The 25,885-nt window shown below is 39.1% G+C and overlaps 1 protein-coding gene across 3 annotated transcripts in view; it reads right to left on the bottom strand.

Annotated features, from left to right (window-relative positions):
- LOC129180182 (EGF-like repeat and discoidin I-like domain-containing protein 3) overlaps positions 1-25,885 on the bottom strand; it is a 107,656-nt gene that overhangs the window by 17,492 nt on the left and 64,279 nt on the right. For all 3 annotated transcript variants that reach the window (XM_054774367.1, XM_054774368.1, XM_054774369.1), the window contains 3 exons: positions 17,484-17,639; positions 16,317-16,461; positions 16,045-16,229 (listed from right to left, as the gene is read on the bottom strand). In XM_054774367.1, coding sequence (XP_054630342.1) covers positions 16,045-16,229; positions 16,317-16,461; positions 17,484-17,639 — 486 coding nt within the window. The remainder of the gene's footprint in view (positions 1-16,044; positions 16,230-16,316; positions 16,462-17,483; positions 17,640-25,885) is intronic.

Genomic DNA, 25,885 nt, shown 5'->3' with positions numbered 1-25,885 from the left:
GCTAAAAGCCTGATCATGATCAAATAGAAGTATTTTTACGGTCTACAGTGTATGTGGCATCAATTGGGATAATTTTTAATGTGCATGCAAACGGAGGGAATCGCATGCAATGTAAAATAATAAATTGCATTCATTTAAAAGGATCGTAAATGGGTTTTCTATGCCGTAACTACGACACAATTTGATTTATAAATAAGAAATCCTCTTTTGCGGGAATTCACTTATTGCGATTGGGTCTCGAACCAATTAACCACGATAAACGAGGGATTACTGTAATCAGAACAACTTTGAACAAACTTAAAGGGATAGTTCTTGGAGAAGTCAAACTCTTTACTTAAATGTCCCCAGCAACTAAGTGGAACAACGTTCTTCATCACCGAAATCCGACCAGAACTGGACTTAGTTGGGGGTTATAAAAGTTGGGGGTTTTGAGTTATAAAAATGGCCACACTCAAACAGTGAATGTATTTTGTGCAGCAGTCTGACTCATTTCTGTAGAGCATCCTCCCCCGCCAGCATCTCATGGACTTATGCTGATCAGTGTGTTGCTGACCAGCCAGAACATCATCTCTGTGAAATGTGAGTGAGGACCGACAGCCAAATTTGGAAAGTGACTACAAGGAGCATCTCAATGTAGAATGACGTGTCCTGACATGAGGATAGGCGTATTTGTTACACAGCAGCATGACTTGTTTTGGCGGTACATTATAGTGAAGTCAGCTGGTTGGCTGGTCAAGGCACTTCTCGCCGCCAAAAGTGTAAAGGGATAAAAATGAGGAGAAAGCACAGTGGCGAATGGTGGCAAGCACACAAACAGTTTTACATGGCATGGACATCACTATGCATTAGACATCCACTCCTTCCTCCTCACTCTGTCCCCAACACTTCTACACTCCCTCCCCTCATGCCTGTGCAATGGATGGAGCAATATTGCATGTAATTACTCAGACATATTTTGGACTTCACAGTGTGGCTAGAATTCTTAAACAAGCCATTAATTCCTGATCATATTCTGCTATTTCTATATATATATATATATATATATATATATATACATATAAAACAAAATGTCAGAAATAATCATAATGTCCACTGTTTTTTTTCCACTCACCCGAATTAACTACAGTCGTACCTCACCATTTTGTGGCCTCACTCTAACACAATTTAAAAAAAAGATTTGAATAAATCATGCTGTTTTGTGGTTGAATAAGGCTTATTAAATAAGGCTCATATAAAAAAAAATCCATATGGAAGCAAATTTTATTTAATTGTTGCCAAAATCAAGCGTTTTAAACATACAAATGCAGCATAAAAAGCATAAAAATAAAAACTCATAAGGCATTCAGAAGACGCATTCAAAAATGCTGTGAATGTTATGTACCATTCTACACTGGTCACTAGGTGTCAGTAATGCTACTGTAATGGTCAGTGAGACACACAATCACCAGATTTGATTGCCGGAACAACAGGCTTTTTTTGCAGGTTTGAATTGTCTCATAACTGGCACAATAATCCCTCATAAAAATTCCTAATAAAAACACAGGCTACTGTGGCAGCCGTTAACCACACAAAGCTGAAACTCTGAACTTCGATGTCATTTCCTGTCTGCCTGCCAAACAGCTCTCTTAGGGAACAACACATTTGTAGCCACACACGAGCACAAGTCTTATTTATTTCTTCAATGGCTTATTATGTCTATTATATTGGGTAATACGAGTAGAAAGGTGACTATATGTGTTATTTCATGTCTGAAGGGCTCTAATAATGTTAAAAAAAACGTATTTAGAAGGCTGTAAACAGGTTTTCTATGCTGTAACTATGAAAATATCCCATTTATAAATAAGGGATCACGGAAATTCACTTATCACAGTTGGGTCTGGAACCAATTAACCGCAGTACAAGGGATTACTATACTTGGAAATTCTAAATTTCAAACTTAGACAATTGTTGTAGTACATTACACTCCATTAGTAGGGATGTCCCGGTTGGCGTATAATGTTCGTAACTCTGGGCTACACTCCATCATGGTAGATGCAGTAATGCGCCTCAGAGTTCGACTCCCGCCACCCGCAAGAAGAAGAAAACGCAACACCACCATGCAGACATGTCCGTGGTGTACCGTGGTGAAGTTAATTTTGACGTTGTTGGACGTCGGACTACATCTATCCTCTAGCCTCTGGACTAGAGGCTGATGTTGCCTCTAGTCCATTAATTTTCAATTAAACCTGCGCGACAGGGCTATTATTGCGATCTCTGTCCAGGCTTGCGACGTGATCCCAGAAAGTTGAAAAATGTTCAACTCTTCATCGCTGTCGCCCGGATGAGGACCAATCAGTAATCGTAATTCGCTCTGGATGTGAGTGCGTCGCTCACCACAGCTGTTCCTCGCCATTGCCAGCCAGCTAAAAAAATAGGCAATCAAATCATGTGCTGCACATTTCTTCAGGCGTACGGTAGTGAGGTTTAACCAAGACGATGCTATCGTAACCATACTACTTGGCATCCGTTACACATGCACACTCCACTTCTATTTGTTTTATTCTGCTGTTATAACTGATAAAATTCGGATTAAAACGTTTGAAAGTTTATAAAATGTTGTTTTAATATGTTACTGATTGGCTGACTATGAAATTGTTCTCTGTTTTTAGCCAATCATCATTACTTACAGTATGTGTCAGTCAACCTCCCCCCATGAAAGAAGGACAATCAGAAAAAAAAAACAACTTGAAACTTGAAATAGTAATTAACTCATTCAGTCCCAGCCATTTTTCAAAAGACATTGTGTTATATGGTTAAATACAGTAAACATGTAACCAACCCAAAGAAAGATTAGACTCTCGTCCTTCATCAGAAAAATAAAGTTTGTTTCTACCTTTTTCCGTTCTTTATTAATCAGCAATAGAACATAGGTAAGTTTCAGGGAAATATCTGTTCCCGACTAAAAAAGGGAGAAAAAGAGCTTTTTGTGAAAAGATACATTTCAAGCATAACTACACTTTGACACACATTTTTTGCTTTTGTGACAGCTCAAATATCTAAACTCCTATACCACAACATAAACAACACAAAAATGGTTGTTTTACATCGAAATAACAATTTATTTACAAATATAACATCATTAACTATTTGTAATTTTCACATTTGGAACTGAACTGTGTGTGTGTGTGCCCGCGTGTGCGTGCGTGTGCATGCATTAAAAATTGCCCACAATACGTAACTTTTTGCGTGCTACACTCCTCTGTGTTCTTCCACTTCCTCCTTGCTGTCATGTATGTTTTTCCATTCAAATTCACTTGCTCTTATCAAATGCACTCCTGCCCCCTCGTGGCCGTTTTTATAGCTTAAAACTGATCTAAAAGTAAAATCCATTCGTGTGCAGTTGCGTCATCACCTCTTTTCGCCTGTCTCGCAAAAACACCGTAAAAGACGTATAAATATGTTTTTGGGATCGGCCGTTCGGGTTTATAAAAACGAATAAATACATCCTTGGCATTGAATGAGTTAATTAGATTACCCGTTACTGAAAAGGAGTAATAGCGTTAGTAACGCATAGTTACTCCCAACACTGCACGTCAGTATGTTCATTATTTCATGTTGTACTATCATGCTCCATCCACAGCTGCTAGTGTTCCCGTAGCAATGCCTTTCCATGACTTTATGATTAGTGGACCCTACAATGAAGCACAGATCAAAGTGATACTGTTTTCAAATACAGTATACCTCTTTTGTAGCATTTGGTTTATGAACTGTGGACCTCACTATGAACATCTTTTATTTAATAAGCTCCTACTGTAAATTAAATGTACTATACTTATTTACTTGTCACATATTGGAATGGAATTCAGTTGTTTACCTCGCGCACAGACAATGTGGGTATCTTCTGAATAATGTTCCCATTTGCAACTAGACCAAACAATAAAAGTGAATTCTTAACTAATATTGAATTTATATTTTCTACAACGGGGGCCAATTTTCAGCACTGCCTGAGACTGTTAGAGCAACTTTAAGCATGCTTGCAAAAAAACAAAAACAAAAAACAGATGGAACCTCAGTTCAGCTTGTCAGGTTTACTTGAAATGGCTGCAGGAACAGATGAAGAGAATTGGCCATGGCAACACCAACAGGAAGGAAATCAACCATGATGCCGTGGGTCATTTAAAGCTCTCACAGCAAGGAGAACAACATCTGTGACTTTCATTGTGTGTCAGTATGAGTGAAGATGAAAAATGGCTTCTGTGCTACCTTTGTACGAGACCTGGTAGATTTCACTCTGCTTAGTGTTTACCGTGACTGCACATGTGATGGACACAGTAATGATATTAGCAATAAAGAGCCTGTCTAAGTGCCTAATCTTGCCTGGAATCGAATCTGTAATACACACACCCCTACACATAAAGGAACACATGCTGCCGAGATACTTGAGGAGAAATTAGGCGCATATTTTGGATCACTCGGATTAGTCTGTAGCACGTGATACTTTTTGTACTGTACATAACATGAACATGTTCGGGGTATTCAACACACACAAACAAAACTGATTAAGGCTCTGTCGTCTGCGCTTTTGACTATTCCGGTAGATTCCCACGATTAGAGGTAGCGTTGCTGCAGACTCATGAATCCATCATTGCCAGATAAAACAGATACGTGCATCCTAAGTTGGCTGAGAGGCAGCGAGGGGAAGGTAGAGAGGAATGTAAGCAAGATTCAGAATGCGGTGTGGAAAGATAAGAAGAAAGAAACATTACATAGACTCCTCCAGCTATATATGGAATGTTAAAGGATGACACTTTTGACGCTGGGGACGCTAAAAACCACCTAAGTGAATCAAGGAAGCAGATGGAGCCACGGTCTATTCCATAATTTCATTTGGTAGCTAATTCAATCATTCTACTAGCTGTAGGTAAATTGAATAAAACAGAGCAAGGAAGAATTATATTAAAGAGGAATACAATAAGGCTGTAGCAATAAAGTCTTAATAAAATTTACAACATGCATGTAAAGATAAGGTAAAGACCTTCCTGAATGTCCTGTTAGGAAAACACAAACAGCGGCCAAGGGCAATTTAAACACCAATTCATTTTTTAGTATGTTAAATGGATCCAAACAAACAAAGTTGATGGGCTTTTCTCTTCCATCCTCCACAATACTCTTCTGCCAAGTTTCATAAAAGTCAACATGGTAAATTTGCATAATTCTGTTTACAGAACAGTTCCCAAATAAAACAGCACCTGACTTCTGCAGTAAAGGAATCTCTAAGTGTGTAACCAGCCATTACAGGGCTGTTATCCCATCTGTCTGTTCACGATAATGACCACAATCCCCATTTACAGAGCCTTGTGATAATGCACACACGTTGCATGTCGGATGGTGTGCATCTGGGCTGACAATCTTTTACACAGTTGTCACATCTTGATGACAGAACATGTGTGCACATTAGAAAGAAGGATTCAAACTTGGTGTCTTGTTTGGAAATGTGAAAGCAATATCAGTAAGAAACAAGACTTACAAACAGTACCTCGCAAAGGTGAGTATACTCCTCATGTCAGCAGCCTTTTATTTTACTGTATATTCTTCAGGGGCAATATTATAGGAATTTAATTTGGATATAACTACCGTAGTCAGTAGGGATCGACCAACTCAATCCAGTATTGTATCGGGTTCCGATACCAGCATAATTGGAAACACTTTAACGCCACCTGCCGAAATTTCCGATCCATGAGCCACGTCTGTGCTTTAATTTTGTCAGCAAACGCAGCCAAAAGATTATGAGCGTATGTGGCGGTCCCCACACACGCACCACAGCCAGGGCCGCTGCCAGGAATTTTAGGTCCCATGAAAAAACAATTACCTTGGGCCCCACCTAGGGCAGCTGTTGTCACCACATCTCCAGAACCTTAACTGACCCAACAAGAGCTTGACAACAAGAGCGCTAGCTAGCTAGCAGTTAGCCGGCCACTAGTTTGGCCGCTAGCTTCTCGCTAGCTAGAGCGCTTGAAACTATTTACAAGTCACCACCTAGCTAATCACTACGAAAGATTTTAAACACCCCCACCCAAATAAATAAATAAATAAATATTATAAAGTTTGGAACGTCTTTGGAGGTTACAAGAACGGCACAAAACTTCAGCAGCCAGACCAACAGAGGTGAGTATGGTAACTTTTTTGCTTGGCCATTTTTGCCAATGTCTTTAGGGCATGCTTGGGGGTATGAGGTGCTCTTTTACACATTAGAAAATACTGTAAGAATGCCAATTTCATATAATTGCCATCTTTATTTTATAATGTAAGATTAATCTCTACATAAAGAAACATTACCCATAGAATTGAATCGTAGCGCATCGAATCGTATCGATAGTACACTGCATCGAATCGTATCAAATCGCTCCGTATTTAAAATATATCATTTTTCAATCCTACCGTAACTTGTGTATCTAGATTCAAATCGAATTGTCTATCACAAAGAGATTTACATCCCTACTTATTACTAGTTCTCTTGCCTTATAATTTGGAACTGTTCAGATTTCTTCATTGTTGCTATCCAATGACAACCAGGCAGGACTGATTAAGAGGCAGAAAAATACCATTTTATGTTTTTTTGCAAGAATATCTATTTCTACAATGCTCATAATGTCATCGATGTATTGCATTGATATTTAACACTGGAGTCATTTGGCTTTATTGACACTGTTTGGGTTCTCAAAACTGAAAGGAAAGTAGGAAGGAAACGGAAAAAAGGAAAAAGAAAGGAAACTGAAAGAAATGTGTATTCTTCTCTTTTGTTTTGTTAACAGGTTATCAGTCAGTAATACACATAACTGCCGTCTCAGTTGCATCAAATATAATTTAATTTATGATTATTTGTTCTGCAGTGTATGATTTGCAATAAAGTAGTTGTGGGACAGTTCTAAAGAGTGGTAAAATACCCAGCATCCAGTGAAATAAAGGCAGTATTTATTATTATTTATGATGGCAATGTTCAGGAGGCAGACCAGCAGGGAAATGCGCCTTTATCTCGTTCCAACTAGATCAATACACTGTGACAGCAATGAAAATGCTAGATTCAGCTGCAAATATAAGTAGTGTTTATTTATAAATTTTATTGGCAGGATCGAGTTTGAAGAAGGCAGACAATGGCTCAGCGATTAAAGTCATGTATAATTTTTACTGTCTATTTCTCAAGCTCACAGTCACAGCAAAGAAAACAAATTGTCTCTTGTTCCTTGTGAAAAAAAAAAACAAAAAACAAAAAAAACATGACACTTGCTATTCAGTTTGATCGGAATCCACATTAAAGCCTTTTATGCTATGATGCTTTTGCGTCGTTTCATGGCCAGATTTTCTGTTTTAAAAAGATACGCTTTGTCTCTTTTGCTTTAAGAGGAGATGAGAGTTTCCAAATTAAAGGCTTTTGCCTGTGTCGAAGGATGAAGGAAACACCCAGCTAATTCCACTGATTAAAAGAAGTTTGTTGTCAGCGGTGCTCCATTTGAGGTGACGATTAGATGAAGAGGAAGTGTAAAAGTATCAGTAAACTGATAAAGCCCACAGTTTGAGTACAACCACATGCTCACAGGCACTGGGCTCGTAATCAGGCACCCATTAAATCGCATTGGTCCCTCTGGTCTCTGCACAAACGGGACAGAGCTACATGTGTTGCAATATCGCTTTAGAGACCACTTGCAAGCATATGGTTTATTTGCCAGCACTGTATACCGAGTCATGCCTTTCATAAACTACATTTTTAATTGTATTATTAAATTAGTATACTTTGTATTTCCTCAAAATGGAATGAACAGGCTTTACTGAAAAATGTTATATACAGTTATCCCTCGCCATTTTGTGGTTCAAATATCTGGGCTTGACTCTATCCCGGTTTTTCAAAAATATGTCAATTAATAAATCATGGTGTTGCGTGGTTGAATACAGTCTATTATTTGTCAAAAATATGCTTATTGAAGCAAATTGTATGTATGTTTGGCCTAAATTAAGCCTTTCCAAGCAAAAATGGCTAAATGAACTAAACATACATAAGGCATTCAAAAGACGCTATGAATGATATGTGGTATTCTACACTGGTCACCAGGTGTCAGGAATGTCACTGTCATGTTCAATGTCACACAAACGCCAGACTTGATCAAGAACAGACTTGATCCTACTTGAACAAGATACTTTTTTGGAGGTTTGAATTATCTCACTACAGGCACACTGATAACCCATGAAAATTCCCTAATAAAAGCATGGGTTACTGTTGCTGCAGTAATCCATGCCAAGCTAAAACTCAACTCTGAACCTCCAACGTCACTTCCTGTCCGCCTACCACTCAGCTCCCCTAAGGAACACATTTATATGTCTTTAATGGCTTATCTACTTTTATTATGTCTACTATATTGGGTAATACAATTGTAAAGGTGACCTTTACCAGCCTTTAACAGCTCTAATAATGTTATAATTCATATTTAGAAGGTCATAAACAGGTTTTCTATGCTCTAACTATGAAAATATTCCATTTATAAATAAGGAATCCTACTTCGCGGAAGTTCACTTATCACAGTCGGGTCATAAACGAGGGATTACTGTACAGCTCTGTTCACCTGTTTATGAATCTAATGCTTTCTTTTCAAAGGGAAATGAGCATTGCTAAAAGATGTGTGGGCATGTTACATTCATGATTGGTGCAACAAAGGGCTGTCATCATTGCCCCTCAGGATAGCCAAGTGTATATTTGCTGTGCGATGCATGACTCACATTCCCAACACCAGTGTATTAAAAATCTGCTTTTGAATAAGAGTACGCGGGCAAGCAGTATGCAAAATATGTCTATTGTCTTTATGCTGATCACAATGCAAATAATACTTTTGTCTTAATTTGAGGTTCTTATGTACCGTACCCTTTGGGCGAAACTGACCTGACCTGGTCACCAGTCACAGAGCAATTAGGCACAACTGTGAAATTTAATAACACGCGGCACGGAAGACAGCTTCACTAGAAATGGCTAGTTAATAGAACATTTGCCTCATTTGTCTCTTTTACACATTCTCTGCTGTTGAATGTTTTTTGTATCTTTATTTTGTACGTCTTGTACAAGTTAAACTGCACTGCTGTCCTTTAGAGGCAGGCTGCCACAAAAAACAGGATTGTGGCAGGAGTATTGCTGTTGCGATTCACTAGAGGGGTTCACAGATCCATGGTAATCCATCCAGACCATCCAGTGTGTCACTCATTCCTCAATGATCAGACAATCTATGCTACTCTTCCAGGCTGACATTATGCTAAAGTACTTAAAGTGTTAGGAGCCTGTTGAGTGATCCCAGTAGCGTCTAACCTTGTATGCGTTTGTCTCCCCCATCTTGTGTTATTCACCTCTTATCTTATATCATATTCAACTCAGTCAAATGGGTGCCAGAGGAGAGGCAGTGCTATTTACTCCAATGCCAAACTCTCCTCTCACGGATGTCATTTGCTTAATTGTAGTGAGTGCTCTGCTACCCATAAACTGCCTGCAGTCACTCAAATTGTGTAATGTTATTTTACAGATCTGCCTGCTGCTGACTGTTATCCTTGAGTGTAAACATGCTGCCAACACAAAAACAGGTGAATAAACCACACATCAGTGGGCGACTGGAACAGCTGCTGCTCTTTAAATTGGGCAAATGGATAAAATTCACAATATCAACACAAAACCGTGTGTAAACATGTCATAGAAACCGCTGGATTGCTTCACATGACACCATTTACCGTAGTGGTTATGCAAAAAGGGGCCTGTTGCAGCAATGAAACTTAAATTGCACAGAAATTTGGGGATCAAGGACATAATCAGACCCACCAGTAAAATGTTCCTACTTCAAAAAAAAAAGCAATGTTGTGATTTCTGACTGTGTGCTGCACCCATGAGTACCAACGCATCACTAGCAGAGTACCTTTGAGCTCATTCTAGTTGACCAGAGCTGATTGAGATTTACCTTCAAACCTGTTGTGCAACATATGCAACACGCTTGTAAACATTTATTTACACACAAATGGGGAGGTAGGTGTTGGTTGCTTTATTAACTCAACAGCCCATGCACGGCAACGAGTAAGATTTTAACGTTATTAATTGTCATACAAGTGTAAAACAAACCCAAACACATTAAACACTGTTAATAGTAAAATGTGAAAACAATAAAACATTCTACCAAGACATTTAAAGTTCTGTCTATATTCTGTATTTTGCTATTACCATTCAACTATGATACACTAACATGCCATTGTACACAAAGGCTTTGTGTTTAGATTGTATAAGGTAGAATTAGATACGGTGGAACCTTGGTTTTCGAACACCCCGGTTTTCGTATGATTAAATTTTCTACAAAAATAAAATTTTTGCCTCAGTTTTCTTACACTGTCTCGGTTATTGTACAATATTGCGCATAACAAACTGTTGTATTTTACCCTTTGGTGTGTTGCATCTTGTGGTATTACTGTAATAAAGATGTGGACCGACTCCTCCTACCATTACTTGTTTATTCAGCCATCTTAGATCACACAGCCAATACCAAACCTTGCGATACTTAGTTTACACAACACTATGATATCCTGTAAGGCTCATTCATTTGGGAAACAAAAAATCCCATGCGTTGGTGACTCTTACGAGTCTTGTGTTACTAATACACCGCGTAAGTCCACCTATGTTAGTAACATGTCTTTATTACAAAACGTGCCTGTTAGGTAGTCTCAAGTCATTACTTACATTACATATCCGAATTCACATTGTTTCTTACTACAAAAATAGTTTCAGTTTTTGCACGATTCAGTTTTAGACAAACCCTTTGGAACGGATTAATAATTAAAACCACTGCATTCAACAAAGACATGTTATAAGTGAGCAACAGATGTTGTTAATAACATACTGCAAACCCACAGCAGATCTGCAGTGATGTTTTATTTACAGAGTTCAACCAACCAAACAAAAATACTCCTGGATTGTATCTTGCATTTGATGATTGCCACATGGGAGTGTCAGAATGCAAGAACTTAAAAGTTTATACATCCAGATATCATTAAAGCCTATTGACAAAGTGGCTTAAATAGTTAGTGATTGTAGATTGTAGTTGGTTGTAAGAGATAACCTAGGTGTAATGAACTCACCATTACAGGCTGTAGAACAGGTGTTCTGCAGTTGTATATTAACAGGGATACGAATAAAGTGAAAAGCAGCAAGGAGGTGTTCAAGTGTATAATGAAATAATCTGCTCCTAGCAGCTGCAGTACTTGGCAGTGCAGTCTGACAAGCTTCAGCTTTCCTCTTAAAACATCTTGAACGATGATTTCCTTTCCTGGCAGCCCAAAATAATTCTGTCTTGGACAAGGCCCAGACAGGCACACTTTTCACGTTTGCTTAACATTTTAGAGCTTCCCGGCACTACCAAATTTCAAGTCTGATTTGGTTTGGAAATATATGATCAGCTTTTCAATGCATGATTACGTTCAGATAGGGAATCGCATGCTTGAGCTGTGCTGTGCTGATTTTAATCATCACACATATTTAGGCCAGGCATTACTTATGTCATCAGCAAAAATATGTCGCTAATTCACCTGTAATCATCCTCTGCATCTTTCCTGGGAGACAGACCTAAGGCCATGATGATTCTGACCTTCTGTATGATCAGTGAAATCTAATCAGTTGATCCTTCAGCCTAAGTGAATGTTTGCAAATCCAGAGTGGCTGCCCACTTGCGCTTAATAACACCTGAGTGTCTTGTCTTCACCTCGGTCCACTTCTCTGTGGCTCAACAAACATAGGCTTTGTGCTCAAGATGCAACTCAACAAAACCTAACATCCGCAATCAGACTTAATTGTTCTTGCGACGGTGGTTATCAACTTATCAAGTCCGGTTTTCGGCTTTGGGCAAAGTGCGCGTTCACATGAAAGGGGGCATTTGACCTCGTATTATTCTACTTCCGCTGAAGAGTGAAGCGATCCCAGCCAGTGTATTTGACCAAAAATGAGTACGTAATTATTATGAAGCGTTATGAGGAGTTCCCAAAAGATTATCACTGCTAAAAGCAACACTGTCGCCGCCAATAGAGCGAGGAAAGACCGCTGAAAGAATAATGCTGAGCATGTAATGGGCAAGTTAACACTGATTTATTATACTAACCATACCTTTTCATTTATCAACACTCAACACTGCACAACTTTGACATTTTAACACTTATCCATTTATATACATTGTTATATCAATTAAAAAAAAATCTTTGACGCGTGTCTTCTTGTTGTATATCGTTGTGACCACTAGATGGCAGTGATGACGTGAGTACTCGCAAGGACTGCCGTGACGTTGAAGGTCTGCTAATGTTGGCCTAATTATTAATATTTTTTATATTGCATTTTATTCCCGGTGCTCATGTGAGCATATCTAGCATATTCCCTCGTCTGAAAATCTATCTCGCTTATAGATGGATAATATAATCAGGGAATGCTCTTTTTTCATTTTTTTTTCTCCATGTCCCCTAGAGAACCTCGTAGGTTCTCAATAAATGGTGATCTCAGAATGAGTTAAACAGTGAAACAGTGGCACTTTCACAACTGATGTTAAACTGAAAGCCTGGACATAAACTGGTCCAGATCAGGTTATGAGTTTAGTCTAAATTGCCATGGTGATAGAGCTCCTTTAAAAGAGAGCTACCTTCGCTGAACATGCAAGTCCGGCCTTCATCTCAACACAGTTCGCTAACCCACTAAACTTGCTTCGCCGTATACCCCCCATGTCTCAATGGCCGGAAATTCCAGGCTATTGAGCACACCTATAACCAATAAGCCGCACCCACCAAATTTTTTACATATGTAGGCCAAACTTGTCTGTAAGCTACAGGTATCCACGTTGTAACATGCAATATTTACACATAAAAGACACACTATAAACTTTGCAGTTCTACCTACACTCAGTGTGCACAGCATCACTCGTTAGCTCAGATAAGCGAGACGTGAGATACTATTTTTCATCAGTTCAACAGCCGCCACAGTACAAGCAGTCCAAGCAGAAGCTGTAGTAATTCTGGACTTGATCAAACTTAAGCCTAAATCACAACCGGTCGTACGGGCTCCTACGGCCGGTCTACGTGCAAAACAACAGAAGAAACGGACAGGCGCTGATTTTCGAGCCATAGACTGGCCGCAGAGGTGCTTTATCATGTCAAACAAACTCTATGGGCACTTGCGTTTTTTCAGGTTGAAGACAAAAGTTTGCACTTCGTAACTCTTTGTGCGTGAAAAAGTAGTGGCTTATAGTCTGGAATTTACAGTACAACACAGCATGCTGGAAAACGCAACCTCCTCCAATTTCAGAGCTGCTCTTTTAGATAATATGGAAGACTTGCAGAAATTGTCCTTGTCTACTGATATCCCCCAAGTTTATCAGGGACTGATGTTTTTGTGTAGACATAAAATAATGTAGTTTCTGCCCTGATGTTGAGATGATGACGAGGATGTGGTTGATTGAACAACTGCTTTATTGAAACGCCAAAACATCATCTGCATCGGCCTTCAATCAATAACCAGGCAGGGAAGACTTAAACCTCATAGACTGCTGGAAAGTATAACTTTCAAGCAGGAACAAGCATACCACGAACACAGATATGGACCATCTCATTCTTCTGGAGAGTTACAGGAAGTCTCAAATCCTGTGAGTTCAACATGTGTCCAAAAATCCCAAATCCTAAAATTGCTTGCTTTTCAGTTGGAATTCAATGCAAGCTTGATATTTTATGCCTGCATGGCTGCCTACAGTGCACAGGAGAAGAACTGGGTGTCTTGATTAATTGGAATACTTAACTTGTCATTAAGGATGATTTATTCCATTAATTTGTAAAGTTGAAACTAATTTAGCATTGTGGCTTGGAATTAATTATTTACAAAGACAACAGATGGGCTAAGGCTGAATACATATAACATTGATAACTACATGATTAGTAAGGTTTAACAGCAGTGGAAAGATAAATGTGATACCAGCACCCAAAATAACTAAGTCTTTATGTTTACTCTTTTAAACCATGATACTGTGTCTGCCTCTGTGAACAAAAAGGTTCCTTGTCAGTAAGCATCGATTTTCTCAGTGCAACTATATAGCGTCTAAAGATTCCTGCAGGCACAGCATGTAATATGAGACAAGTTTTCCTTTACCCACAACAATCAATTTTGCTCAGCCGAGCTCTCTAGTCAAGATGGAGCCTACCTAAGTACCTGTCTCTTTCGGCACACAGCCTTCCATAAACCTCACCCTCAACAAAAGCTTTCAGCGTAATCACAAACATATCTGACTGGAGCCCAACCAATCTAATAACGTCTAGATAAGTCACTGTGACTATAGAACAGTGTCATTCTTGGGCAGGCGGTATGCATGGAGCGGCAGGCACAGCAGAAAGGCCAATAAATCAAAGAAATCACTCTGATCTTCAGTTCCCTGGGAGGGTGATCCACATCACCATTCCCTACATGCGATCGGTTTTACGGATTGAATGAAGGGCAGAGGTCTAACTCGGAAAAGCAGTCAGCATTTTCTGCTTTTTAAAAGGGATAACAGCAGCACAACAGATCTTATATACAAGCTTCACATGAGGACATGCTGCTAAATGGACACACTTCTTACAGTGCACTGGTCTTATCACGTTAAACAACAAGAGAGGGATGCAATCATTCACTCAGAGGCAAAAGCCTTCCCATTTTAGGATATATTTCCAGCCATCAGAAACTGTAATGAAAACAAATGGATTGGCTGCCTTGATGGAGATAAAAAGCCTCAGCTGAAGCCTACGTTAACAGTGCTCATCCAATTGTAGCGAGGTGCAATAAACTGCCATAAAAAAGGGATTACTGTATGTTGTAATTACAGATGCTCGATATTGGCTCTCTTATCAATATCCAATATCAACTGATACCAATATAGGCAGCTGTTTGTAATTTGTAAGCTTTTAATGAATGAATACTGAGCTAGTGATGTAAATATCTTTGTGATAGACTATTCAACTCGACTCTAGATACACAGGTTACGATACGATTAAAAAATTATACATTTTAAAAACAGAACGATTTGATACAATTCGAGTCAGTGTACAAACGATACGAAACGTTTCGATTTGATTGTACGGTTAATGTCCGTTGATGTAGAGATTAATCTTACATTATAAAATAATGATGTCAATTATATGAAAGTGGCATTCTTACAGTTTTTTCTAATGTGTAAAAGAGCACATTCAGCACGTCACCACCGTTCGCTTATTACTTTTCTGCGTGAACGCAGCATGAATGAAACATTTTAAGTATTAAAGAAGTATTAAAGAAAGACGCCTTGCTCCCCACTTGCATCAATAATGCAACTCTGCTCTTTCTCAGTAATAATAACAGCAGTAAACACAGCATCTCAAAATAATAAGAGATTCTGTAAATTGTCATTTCCCTTCATTTCACTTGTCAGGATGAATCTCATGCAGATGCCGCTTTAAGTTAGTTGTGTTTTTAGCGGTGATATCCCTCCCCACGGTTTGCACAGTGTGTTTCTTTATAGCGTCAAACGTGAAATGTGTCCTTATGGCTAAACTTCTCTTTGTCGTTGACATATTGCAGTTTATATGGTTTTGTTTTTGCGTTGGAAAATCCAACAGCACTACCTCCCAAAGAAATTTGATCTGATTGGCTCGCCATCGTAACTCCCACCCCCTCTCACACACACAGCTAAAATAGCTGTGATTGGATAAATTCCTAACTTGTCCCACTGTCTATAGGCAAAATGATATACGATTGGATTTCATTTCTGTCAGCATATTCGTCTGGTTTTTATTCATGGACAAAACTGTCACTTTGTTTTTGTCATTGTCGTTTGTTTTGATTAGTTACGATCGCATTATCCAGCAAGGAAAAATGGTCTTTGACAAAAACTATGATGAAAATTATATGTCAATTACAGGATATAAACTAAGGGTATTTCGTTTTTTCATATAGAAACAAGGTATAGCTATTTCAGCCACTAACTGGCATTAAGCTAACTGGCATTAATTCTGGGCATCCCTTACCTGTAGCCATTGTGACTGGTCACTATGTCCTGCTGTCCAAGCATTCACCTTGCCCTGCTTGTCCAACCGGGCTTTTCCAGGCTCCCAGGTGAACATGTCCATGTTGAGTGTCCTAAAGATGGAAGAAGCTGTGACCTGGTAGTCCTGGACATGGCCTGACTTCATCCCTAATGGTTCAGAGCAGCCTGGAGACAAAAAAAGCAGTTTTAGCATAGTGACAGTTTTTCCAATCATATTAAGATTAATTGGTGCTCCGCTATCTGCTCACTCACCTGTAAGCTCGCATCCAAGCAGTTCCATGCGTAAGGTACAGTGCCTTCTGCACACTTGGGGATAAATGCGCACATATTGGGCTTCTACGGGAGGAGTGAAGGAGTTGGCTGACGGAGCGTTGTTATCGACATTTCCTCTGAAAATCTGTTGCAAGGGATAAAATAACAGCAGATGGAGGTGAGGAGGGCACTGGAACAGATTCGTTTTTACCATAATGTAGCAGCCTATCTGGCTTCATGTCTCTGGTGTCTACTCAACACTCAGCAAATTGCTCTCATTCAAGGTCAATGAGCGGCAAGTACAGCGAAAATAGACAATTTCTCGCACTATTTGAGCCGGTAATTCATAAAGACAGTGGTGCGTTTTAAATTAGTGGTCTGATTATATAACTACTGTATACCATCTGAAGTGTTTCATCCAAATGGACAAACAAACACTCACTTATCGTGAGACAGACCTCCCATTCATAAAGCATTGTGCGTTGACTTGTGCTAAAAATGTGCTTTGTAAACCAAACAGTGTTTTAAGAGCATACATGTAAGACTGTATGTACGTTTACCCGCTAGTAGCACTAGTATATAATTACTGTTGTTGATTAGAGTTACTCATGGATTGATGTCAATACATAAATAAATAAATAGTTTTTCTGGACCAGCCAAGCTGAAGTTGGACACTGATCTTTTAAATACTGCATAATTCAAATGAATATACATCTACATTCAAGTGTAGTATTTGCAGTATGTATCCATAGTAATTTGACAAAAACATAGTAAAAAAAAAAAAAAACAACAAAGTCAGACAATGCATGTCCTAAAACGCCAGACTTTGTTGCCAAGAGGCCTTAATTTTAAAAGTTTCAGGGTTATCCACAGCCCAACGGAGGACAGGGGTGTGTTGTCAGGAATGACAGAGTGCTTTGTGACCTATCTAGTGTCTCCTCATGCCCAAATAGCATAAAAATTCAATATAGAAGTCATAAAAGTGAAGGAGGTAAGGGGTAGCAAGATATGTGCGGTGTGTGCTAGCTAATTAAACAGACATCTCATCTTGTCCTCTGCCCTGCCCTTGACTGTGTGGACAGCTTCTTGCTGCTGTGTGTAGCTAGGACAATGGAGACGCGTCATAGTTGTCTTTGACTGTGTTTTGTGTGTATGTGTGTTTCTTACCATGTCCTCATCTTTGCCCTTGACTTTGTATGTTCTCCATGTCTTTCCATCATCACTGTAAGCCACTTTGTATGACTTGACATACTCCGGGCTGCCGATTCGCTTTGCACCCTGGGTAATAAGACCTGTGACCCTCATTCGCCTCTGCAGGTTAATCTGTGGAAATGACCAAGAAAAAAAAGCATATCATGTAAATGGCAGAAATGACAGGATTCACAGGGAGCATGCATGCATCGCCAGTGCACTGATGCGAAACATGGGAATCAATTCAGCCCCATGAATCTCTCCTGGGCCATCCATCTTTTTCAGAAAGTCTGCGATCAGATAGAGTGTTTAATCAATCCTCACATTCCAGATCCAATCTGCCATGTCTGTGTAGACTGTCAATGTGGTGCCAATGTAAATCATAAGGAGGAGGAAGAGAGTTAAAGAGAGGAAAGTGATGAATACCTGAGTACATCTTGTTTGTGCAAAAAAGGCACATCATTTGATCATGACAGATATGGTTATAAAAAGTTAGAAAAAGTGCTATTTAACACTTTAGCATTTTTAATGATAGATGAGCTTCTTGACTAGTATTGTGTTCTTTGATGTCTTGGGAGTCACAGGGGATAAAAAATATGGTTATAGTTTAATTTTTTTTTCGAACATGCATAGAGTTTACATTGAAATGCTTCATGTTACAATTCACAATTCCACATGTCCGAAAAGGAGTAAGAAGAAGCAACGCTAATTTAATCCTACCTCTTCTCCGTTTCACATCAATTGCAAGTAAATCTGTTCACTTCCTGTATTTAACCTGCACTAATTCAATATTTACATTATTCTTCCATACAATAAAAGCAGTTGTTTGTAAACAAAACAAAACCAAAAAAGTTTTTTCCCTTTCTCTTGTTGTTGACCGGATCTATACCATTCTCCAGTTTGGTATAGTTTTTGTTTTAATTGTCTAATGCAACTTGCATATCTTCATCTTTAGCAAATACAATGTGTAAGAAGCCCACCATAAATAAACTAACCAACATTCATATCCACTTTCTTTTCAGACGAGTCAGCACCAGTCAGACACACTGCCAGTCACCCTGATACGGTTGGCAAACCCAGTTGCCAACCAGCCAGTCACCTGGGATTGGAAAGGTCTTACACATCTCCAGCCCCATTTCAAGGTATGGTGACATTCAATTTCCAGTTTAATACAATTTCATGACCAGGAAGCTGAAAATGAACTTTTTTTTTTCCGAAAACTTGAGCATTGACTTATGATGGAGAGGAAGGTGCCTCAGCTGTGGCCAAGACTGAGAGACACACTTTACGCATACATAAAATATTCACATAGAAAAGTATATTATATTTTACTTTGTGTGTTCTGCGCTTTTTTTTTTAGATGCCCTCACCCAACAGCTTGGCACTGCTATGAATGATGATGCTTTGCTCAAGCAGTGAAAAAGTGGCTCTGATATGCGCCAGACAGGACAGGGAGGTTTAGGCGTGGCAATGAATGAAATGAAATAAAATATATTTGATTTCTGTTATAAAAGTGTCTGCTATTATACTAGATGAAACCATATATCTTTTAAGCCTTTGACATCCTGACTAGATAAAGCTGGATTTTAATGAAATGCTGGTACTGGACAGCATGAAATGAGCCGTACTTCTTCTGGTATTATTATTGAAATATCACTGAAACCACATTGATTTTTAGTTAAGTTGATATTTCAACCTCGTTTCGTTGTTCACATTAGAAATACAACAAATTTGTGTTAATCTGCTGTATGGTTATAAAATCAATGTTGTTTCAATGTTAGCAGTGTGTGCAAACTGATGATAAATCAACAATGAAGTCTGACACTGATTCATTGATCCAATGTTCAACGAAGATTCTACATTGTTTCAAAGACACCTTGCTATCTGAGACCACACATTTTGGAGGTGTTCTGATACATCTGCTTCGTTTGCCTGCAGAGTACAATGTATTCATTTTTTTGTTCTGCAGTGGCGTTGTTCGCTGAAAAAATGGGTCTAATGACTGATAAAATGCATTTTTACTCTGGTGATCAACAGCCCAAATGCAGTGAGTGTGTTTGGAAAAGGCTGCTCTTAGAGGTTCTTAAAGGCCAATGTACAATGGTGCCTTGGTTAGCGTCACTAAGGTCTGACTCAAACCAAAATGGACTCTAACCAAGCCAAGTTATCCCATAGAAAATCATGTATATACAATTATTCTGCTCCAGACAACCAAAAATTTTAAAACAAAACACATTTTATCGACAATAATGATAGTTTTTACATGCAGAAAATGATGCAAAAATAATTACAATTGACAAATGAAAGAGAAACTGTACATTTAATATCACTTTTACCTTTACTCGACTCTCTTTACAAAAAACAACCAGTAAGAGGAGAGTTGCATCTGAATCAAGAATTGTTAGCAACCGGTATCAAAACAAGGAATCGGAACCAGAATCTTTCAAATTGAAATGATGTCCAACCCTACTCATGTGGCACAAAAAACCCATGCAGGGAGGTCTGTTAATAACATTTTAACATCAACAGTGTTACATTCAAACATTAAAACAATGCCACAAACATGACATATGAAATGGAGAAATTAACATTTAGCATAATTTTACCTGAAGTGGACACTCTTGGCAAACAACAACAAAGAAAGAGGAGTTTGGATTTTGAATTTTCCAACCGGCCTCTGTTTGCCTTAAATTTGTCAACAGACTCACTCATTGCAGGAGTTTTCTTTAAACGTGCAAACCGGGGTGGACGTTAACCAAGGTTGCACTGTATATGAATACTGTAATGGCTCCAAGGTTTCTAATCTCGTCACTTCATCAAGTATGTCCATCCATCCATTCATCTTCTATGCCGCTTATCCTCACTAGTGTCACGGGTATGCTGGAGCCTATCCCAGCTGACTTTGGGCGAGAGGCGGGGTACATCGTGGACTGGTCGCCAGTCAATCGCAGCCTTCTAGTATGTTTTGATTGTAAAATAATTTCAAGGTTAAACTTCTGTGTACAGAAACCTGGTGATTCTTAAGATACATGTTTGCCAGTGTGCAATATGCGCTGGTTGCAAAAGTTAGGTTGGTTCATCAGGAAGGGCACTACATGACACTGTCGAGCAAAATGTTCTACATTGTTCGGTGCTTTGTGTGGTGTGCTTATTAGCGCTGATTTCCATTGTCAATATTTTGCCTGTATAAAACTATTACATTTCCACTTTACAGATTTTAGGATTCAACATGAAAGCTGCAATCATTCAAAAGCAAGTTAATTTTCACTTACAGGAAAAGAGTCTACCAGCTAGACTGCCCTTCCACCCAAACCCAGCTGTACCTTTTAGAGCATAGTATAATTCCTTAAAGTGCAAAGTCTCCTCCATTCTTATTGACAGTAAGAAAGTTATGCCTTACATGGAAGATACATACTGTATGCAGCAAAGTTAGACATCTGTTCAATCAAGCACAGGTTTATGTAAATGTGGATTGTCCCTTATCAATTAAACCTAAGTTATCCTCTTAAAGTCGTCCCTCACCACATTGCGCTTCGAATCTCGCGGCTTCACTCTATTGTGGTGGTGTTCATCTGCATATTGAATCAAATTTGACTATGTTTTTTTTTACTAAATTAAACATTTTCTAGCATAAAAGTGGCTCCTGTGTTACTGTTACTGTCACGTCAAGAGCCAGGCTTTTATTGCTGGTGTGAATTATCTAATAACGGGCACAATATTGCCTAATAGAAATACCTAATAAAAACATAACCGACACCAAGCTAAAACTCAACTCTGAACCCTGTTGCCACTTCCTGTCCGCCTGCCACTCTGCTCTCGTAGCACCAGAATAGCAACACACGTGAGCAAAAGTCTTCATGTCTTAAATGGCTTATTTTCTGTTAGTATATTGGGTCACGAGACAAGACAATGCATGAGATTGGTTTTACAATAATGACACGAGACGAGATTTTAAGAAAAGTACAATAAAAAAATATATGACAATATATTGTAATCTACTAATGTATTTGCTTCTACGTTACAATCTTCTGCACTCTGGGTGTATGCTAGCTACCCCACCTCCACCCACGAAGACAAAGAGACTGTATGACTCTGTATGAGTTCATCTCTAGGGGGCTCTAATAATGTTAAAAACTGTATTTGGAAGGTCGTAAACAGGTTTTCTATGCTTTAACTACAAAAATATTTCATTTATAAATAAGGAATCCTATTTTGTGAAAATTCATTTGTCACGGTTGGTTCCGGAACTAATTAAACACGACAAATGAGGGCTTATTGTACTCAGATTTATTTTGTTTAAAAGGTGTTGATTAAAGGTGATGCCCTCCCAAGTCGAAAATCTGCAACAATTCTTACAGTATGCATGTTTTAACTACCATGCAGAATGCTGAAGAACAATCCCCCCACAATATAGTGGGGATGTGAATTCAGTACTACATTGTGGGGTAGAATTCTTGTCTTGTAGCAGTTATTTCCGCAATTTTCAGTTCAAAAGACGATGATTCAATAACACACCTTTCCTACCAACTTCAACCAAAGTATAAAGTTAATTATAAATAAGGACACCGTTTAGCGCCTCAGCACTGCGGTGACCCACTCTTTCTCATTCAGGGCATTTCTTCTCTCACTTCCCTCCACAGAGACAGATACTTCTTGCGCTAATTAGACGCCCAGTTACTAAAAGGCCACTGCCGAGGTAATTGGGATGATCCTTCACATTTTTAATGAGCACTCCGAAACACACCTCTGACACTTCAGGACCAATGGTGATGCATATATTTGTTTGAGTGAGACATCTTTGGAAACATGCTGTTGAGACTTGGTTTTACAGACCTGCATGGCCCAAAAAGAAGAAAACTAGTCACTACAAGGAACAATTAACCTGAAATAAATTAGCTTTTTACAGGATGGGTAAACCCCAATGTGCTACTATTGGGGTCTGTGTAGCATTCTAATCACCAAAGGCAACATCCTCAAGGCTAAAGTATCACCTTACTGTGATACGGCAATCTTTAATCAATTCTGATGATTCAGGTAAGTGGGCCATGTGAAAGTGAGTGTGGACGGGTGCCTGTTTTAATGTGTCAGTCCCATGATTGACCAGCTTACCACTGACGCACAGAAAAGTGGTACATAGTGCAAAACTCTTTGGTGAACTTAAGAGTAGAGTAGGGATGGGGTGGGATTTCATTGAATTTCAATTTTTCATTGAACTATAAGGAAATGATGTCTTATATTCTTTATGCTATATGAAATACACTACTTTTTAAAATTTACCAAACACATTAGGTAAATTTGCCCAAAGCATCGGATTGATATCACTGATACCAGCCTGATTTTACTCAGTATAGGATCGGAAACAAAATCAAGGGCATCGCATGTCACTTAACTAGTGGTATTATCCATTCAAAAAGGCACCGCTAAGAGAACGTGTCTAAAACAGCGCTTTGGGCTGCAGTGGCAGTTAATGCACATATTAAATTAAAGAAACACTCACAGGATAACTAAGAAATGCATGCATCTTTTGACACAATGCATTTTTGTCAATTTATCAGTGGGAATAAGGGAGGCAGGTGCAGACAAAAAAAGCAAGTGCAGGCAGGAAACTAAAATGCTTTATATTCCCAAACTGAAACTCTCAAGAGGAAGGAGCAAACACTGAAACGACTATGACTTTTGCAAGAACAACTTTCAATGACAATGACAGCAGCAACATTGAAAATGAAAGAAATATGGATTCAATTAGCGAGAACACAATAACACAGCTAAGAAGCTGCTTGGCTGACACAAGAGGACGTTATTTTGAAGCCACTGAAAATGCTGTCCAGCGTTTCGCCTGTAAATCCAAACTCTCTTTATAGAGCTTGATACACAAAATGTTGTAACGTCCAAATATTTATCCATGAGTTCAGCATGAAAACAATCCAAAACCTTGACATGCATCAAGATCAAGCCTAAAAGGGCTAAATTAACATTTTTATTCACTATTCACACCAACAACTCAATGAACAACAAAATGAATGTTTTTGTTCCGTGTGCTACAAAGACTTTTTATGCAATAGCTTTGCAGTGATGTAAAATATCACAACGTTTTTGCTGGATTGTATGAAATGAGAATTGCACAACAGTCTAATATGGAATGCTAAAATTGCATTGCAAAACCACAATAATCTACATCTACCTATCATGCTTTTCCTCTTTTCTGACCTATAAATGTTGTTACAATGTTGTATTCTCGTGTTAAACGATGCCAACGTGTCAGATAATGACGCATGCACATTTGGAAGGGATACTGAAAGCAGTTTTGGACAACCCTGCACGCTGTGTTTTACTGAGTTTTTTTTTTTTTAACACCAAGTTCCATCGACTTCAATGCAACCCGGACTTCCTTATATCGGCATGCCCAGCACCCCCGCTCTGTGTCGCTCTGTTCACGGTGTTAGCACGTCGAGCAATGGCTCCCAGGAAATGCTTGTTCGGGTGTGCCTAAAGAGGCAAGCATCAGACTGAAGTGGTTGGAGTTGTTGATTCCCGGCCAGCGAGAGAAAAATGTGCTCATCTGTCAACGGCACTTCACACGGGACTGTTTTGTGAACATGGGCCAGTACGAAGCTGGACTATCCGCCAAACTGTTGCTGAAGTTCGACACCTTTCCAGCTTTACTTTGTCATGTTGAAGAATCAGGAGAGCAAGCGTTAAGTAACAATTTATCGTGTCCTAACTGTGCTTATTTTGTGTAAGTAATTGGACAAAAGGGGCTCGGCAGCTGTCCGGAAGTCTTTGGGAGCGCTTGGGAGTGTGACCAATCACAGTGGCGTAGGCTCGGCGGGAGGTGTAATTACACAGAGAGTTTGGGCGGGAGGCACAGAACACTGCGGGAAGGGTTGCAGAGTCTGGAAGATCTAGAAAGCTTTCTTTGCGGGTTATCGTGTGTAGCTGCTCTATAGGAGTCCAGAACTCAATACAGAGGCCAGGAAATTAGTATAATAGGTGCCTTTTAACAAACACTGAATCACAAACTTTCCCATTTTATCGCACATATGTAACACATTTATTTCTGGCTATTATTCTATTAACTGCTTAACATCTGTTCAATTATGTATGGAGTTTCAAAGGTGATTCATTCCCCCAACAGTGCCACTTGGAGCCATATTTTACTCATATTGGTCAGACCTGCAGTATATTTCCCTGGAGTGTTCAAATGCAATTTTATGTGTGAGTTAGTTGTAGAGAAGGCTGTTGAGGGAAAGAAAAAAAATGACATTCTCCCACCGCACAGATGTGTGAACAGAAACAAGTGCACGAACCAACACAAACAAACACTGCATGCGAGCTTGTCGGCAACTCTGTGATGTATTATTCAAAGTCTGTTGCTTTTGTGATTCATTTGTTGAGGTTCAGAGGAAAAGCTCCACTGGCTAGCACCCAAAGATGCATACTGCACCAGAAAAACCTTTCCAATCGCTTGAAGAATATGATCTCTTCACAGACATGGCTGTCATCTGTCAGTATTACCTGCTTCACATGACAGACACTCAAACACAGTCCCGCCACATCATCCTATACTTCAGAAGCAGCTTGCCAACTGCTTAGAATAATCCCAAACCACTGATGTCACTATACATGGCTGCTCATGTCGCAATTATCTGAGCCCTCGTGTAGACACACAATGCCTCCAGCATCCTGCTCAACATCCCATATGACATCATTAAAGCCAAACAAACTGCCTGCATGTTTAATGTCCTGTTCCCCTCAACCTCTGCACCTCGTCCCCCGCTAATGTACCCTGTTTTTTTTTTTTTTTACTTGTGCTTTTCTTTTACAAATCCATTTTTTGCTGTGTCTCATTTGTGTCTAGATACTGCTGCTGTTTCTCCACCGCGCGGTAGAGTGATGGAGACACCCAGAACGCTAAAATAAGTGGTGATAATGTTCTACATTTCACATCCATAAAGGGTCCAGAAGTAACCATATATAAAGATAAAGGGACAACTTTATTGTTCTATGCACTTGTGATTAATGAAAAGCGCAACTACAGAATGTACTGTATTTCATGGTAATCTAGCACATCTCAAAAGAAACTTAACCCAAATATGCAACCTCTATCTCACTAAAAGATCCTGATTGGTCTGGTCTTCTCCTAATTAACCAAAGCCCAATGAATTTGTGAATCACCTGTACATACCTGATCAAGCCGAGTTTCAAGATTCATCTCAGTTGTCGTGTGTTCAATCATACCGCATTTCAACTGTTGCAGTTGTTTGTATCTGGCTGTGCTTTTTTGGGGGGGGGGGGAGGGGGGGGGGGTGTTGTCTTTTTTGGTAAGCAAAAAAATAACATTTACATTTTGATATGAAAAAAATAAATAAATTTGGCAG

Source organism: Dunckerocampus dactyliophorus, chromosome 4 (assembly GCF_027744805.1).
Source record: "Dunckerocampus dactyliophorus isolate RoL2022-P2 chromosome 4, RoL_Ddac_1.1, whole genome shotgun sequence".
NCBI lineage: Eukaryota > Metazoa > Chordata > Actinopteri > Syngnathiformes > Syngnathidae > Dunckerocampus > Dunckerocampus dactyliophorus.
Note: the sequence above shows the minus strand (reverse complement) of the source record. Positions and strands in the feature narration are given on the sequence as shown.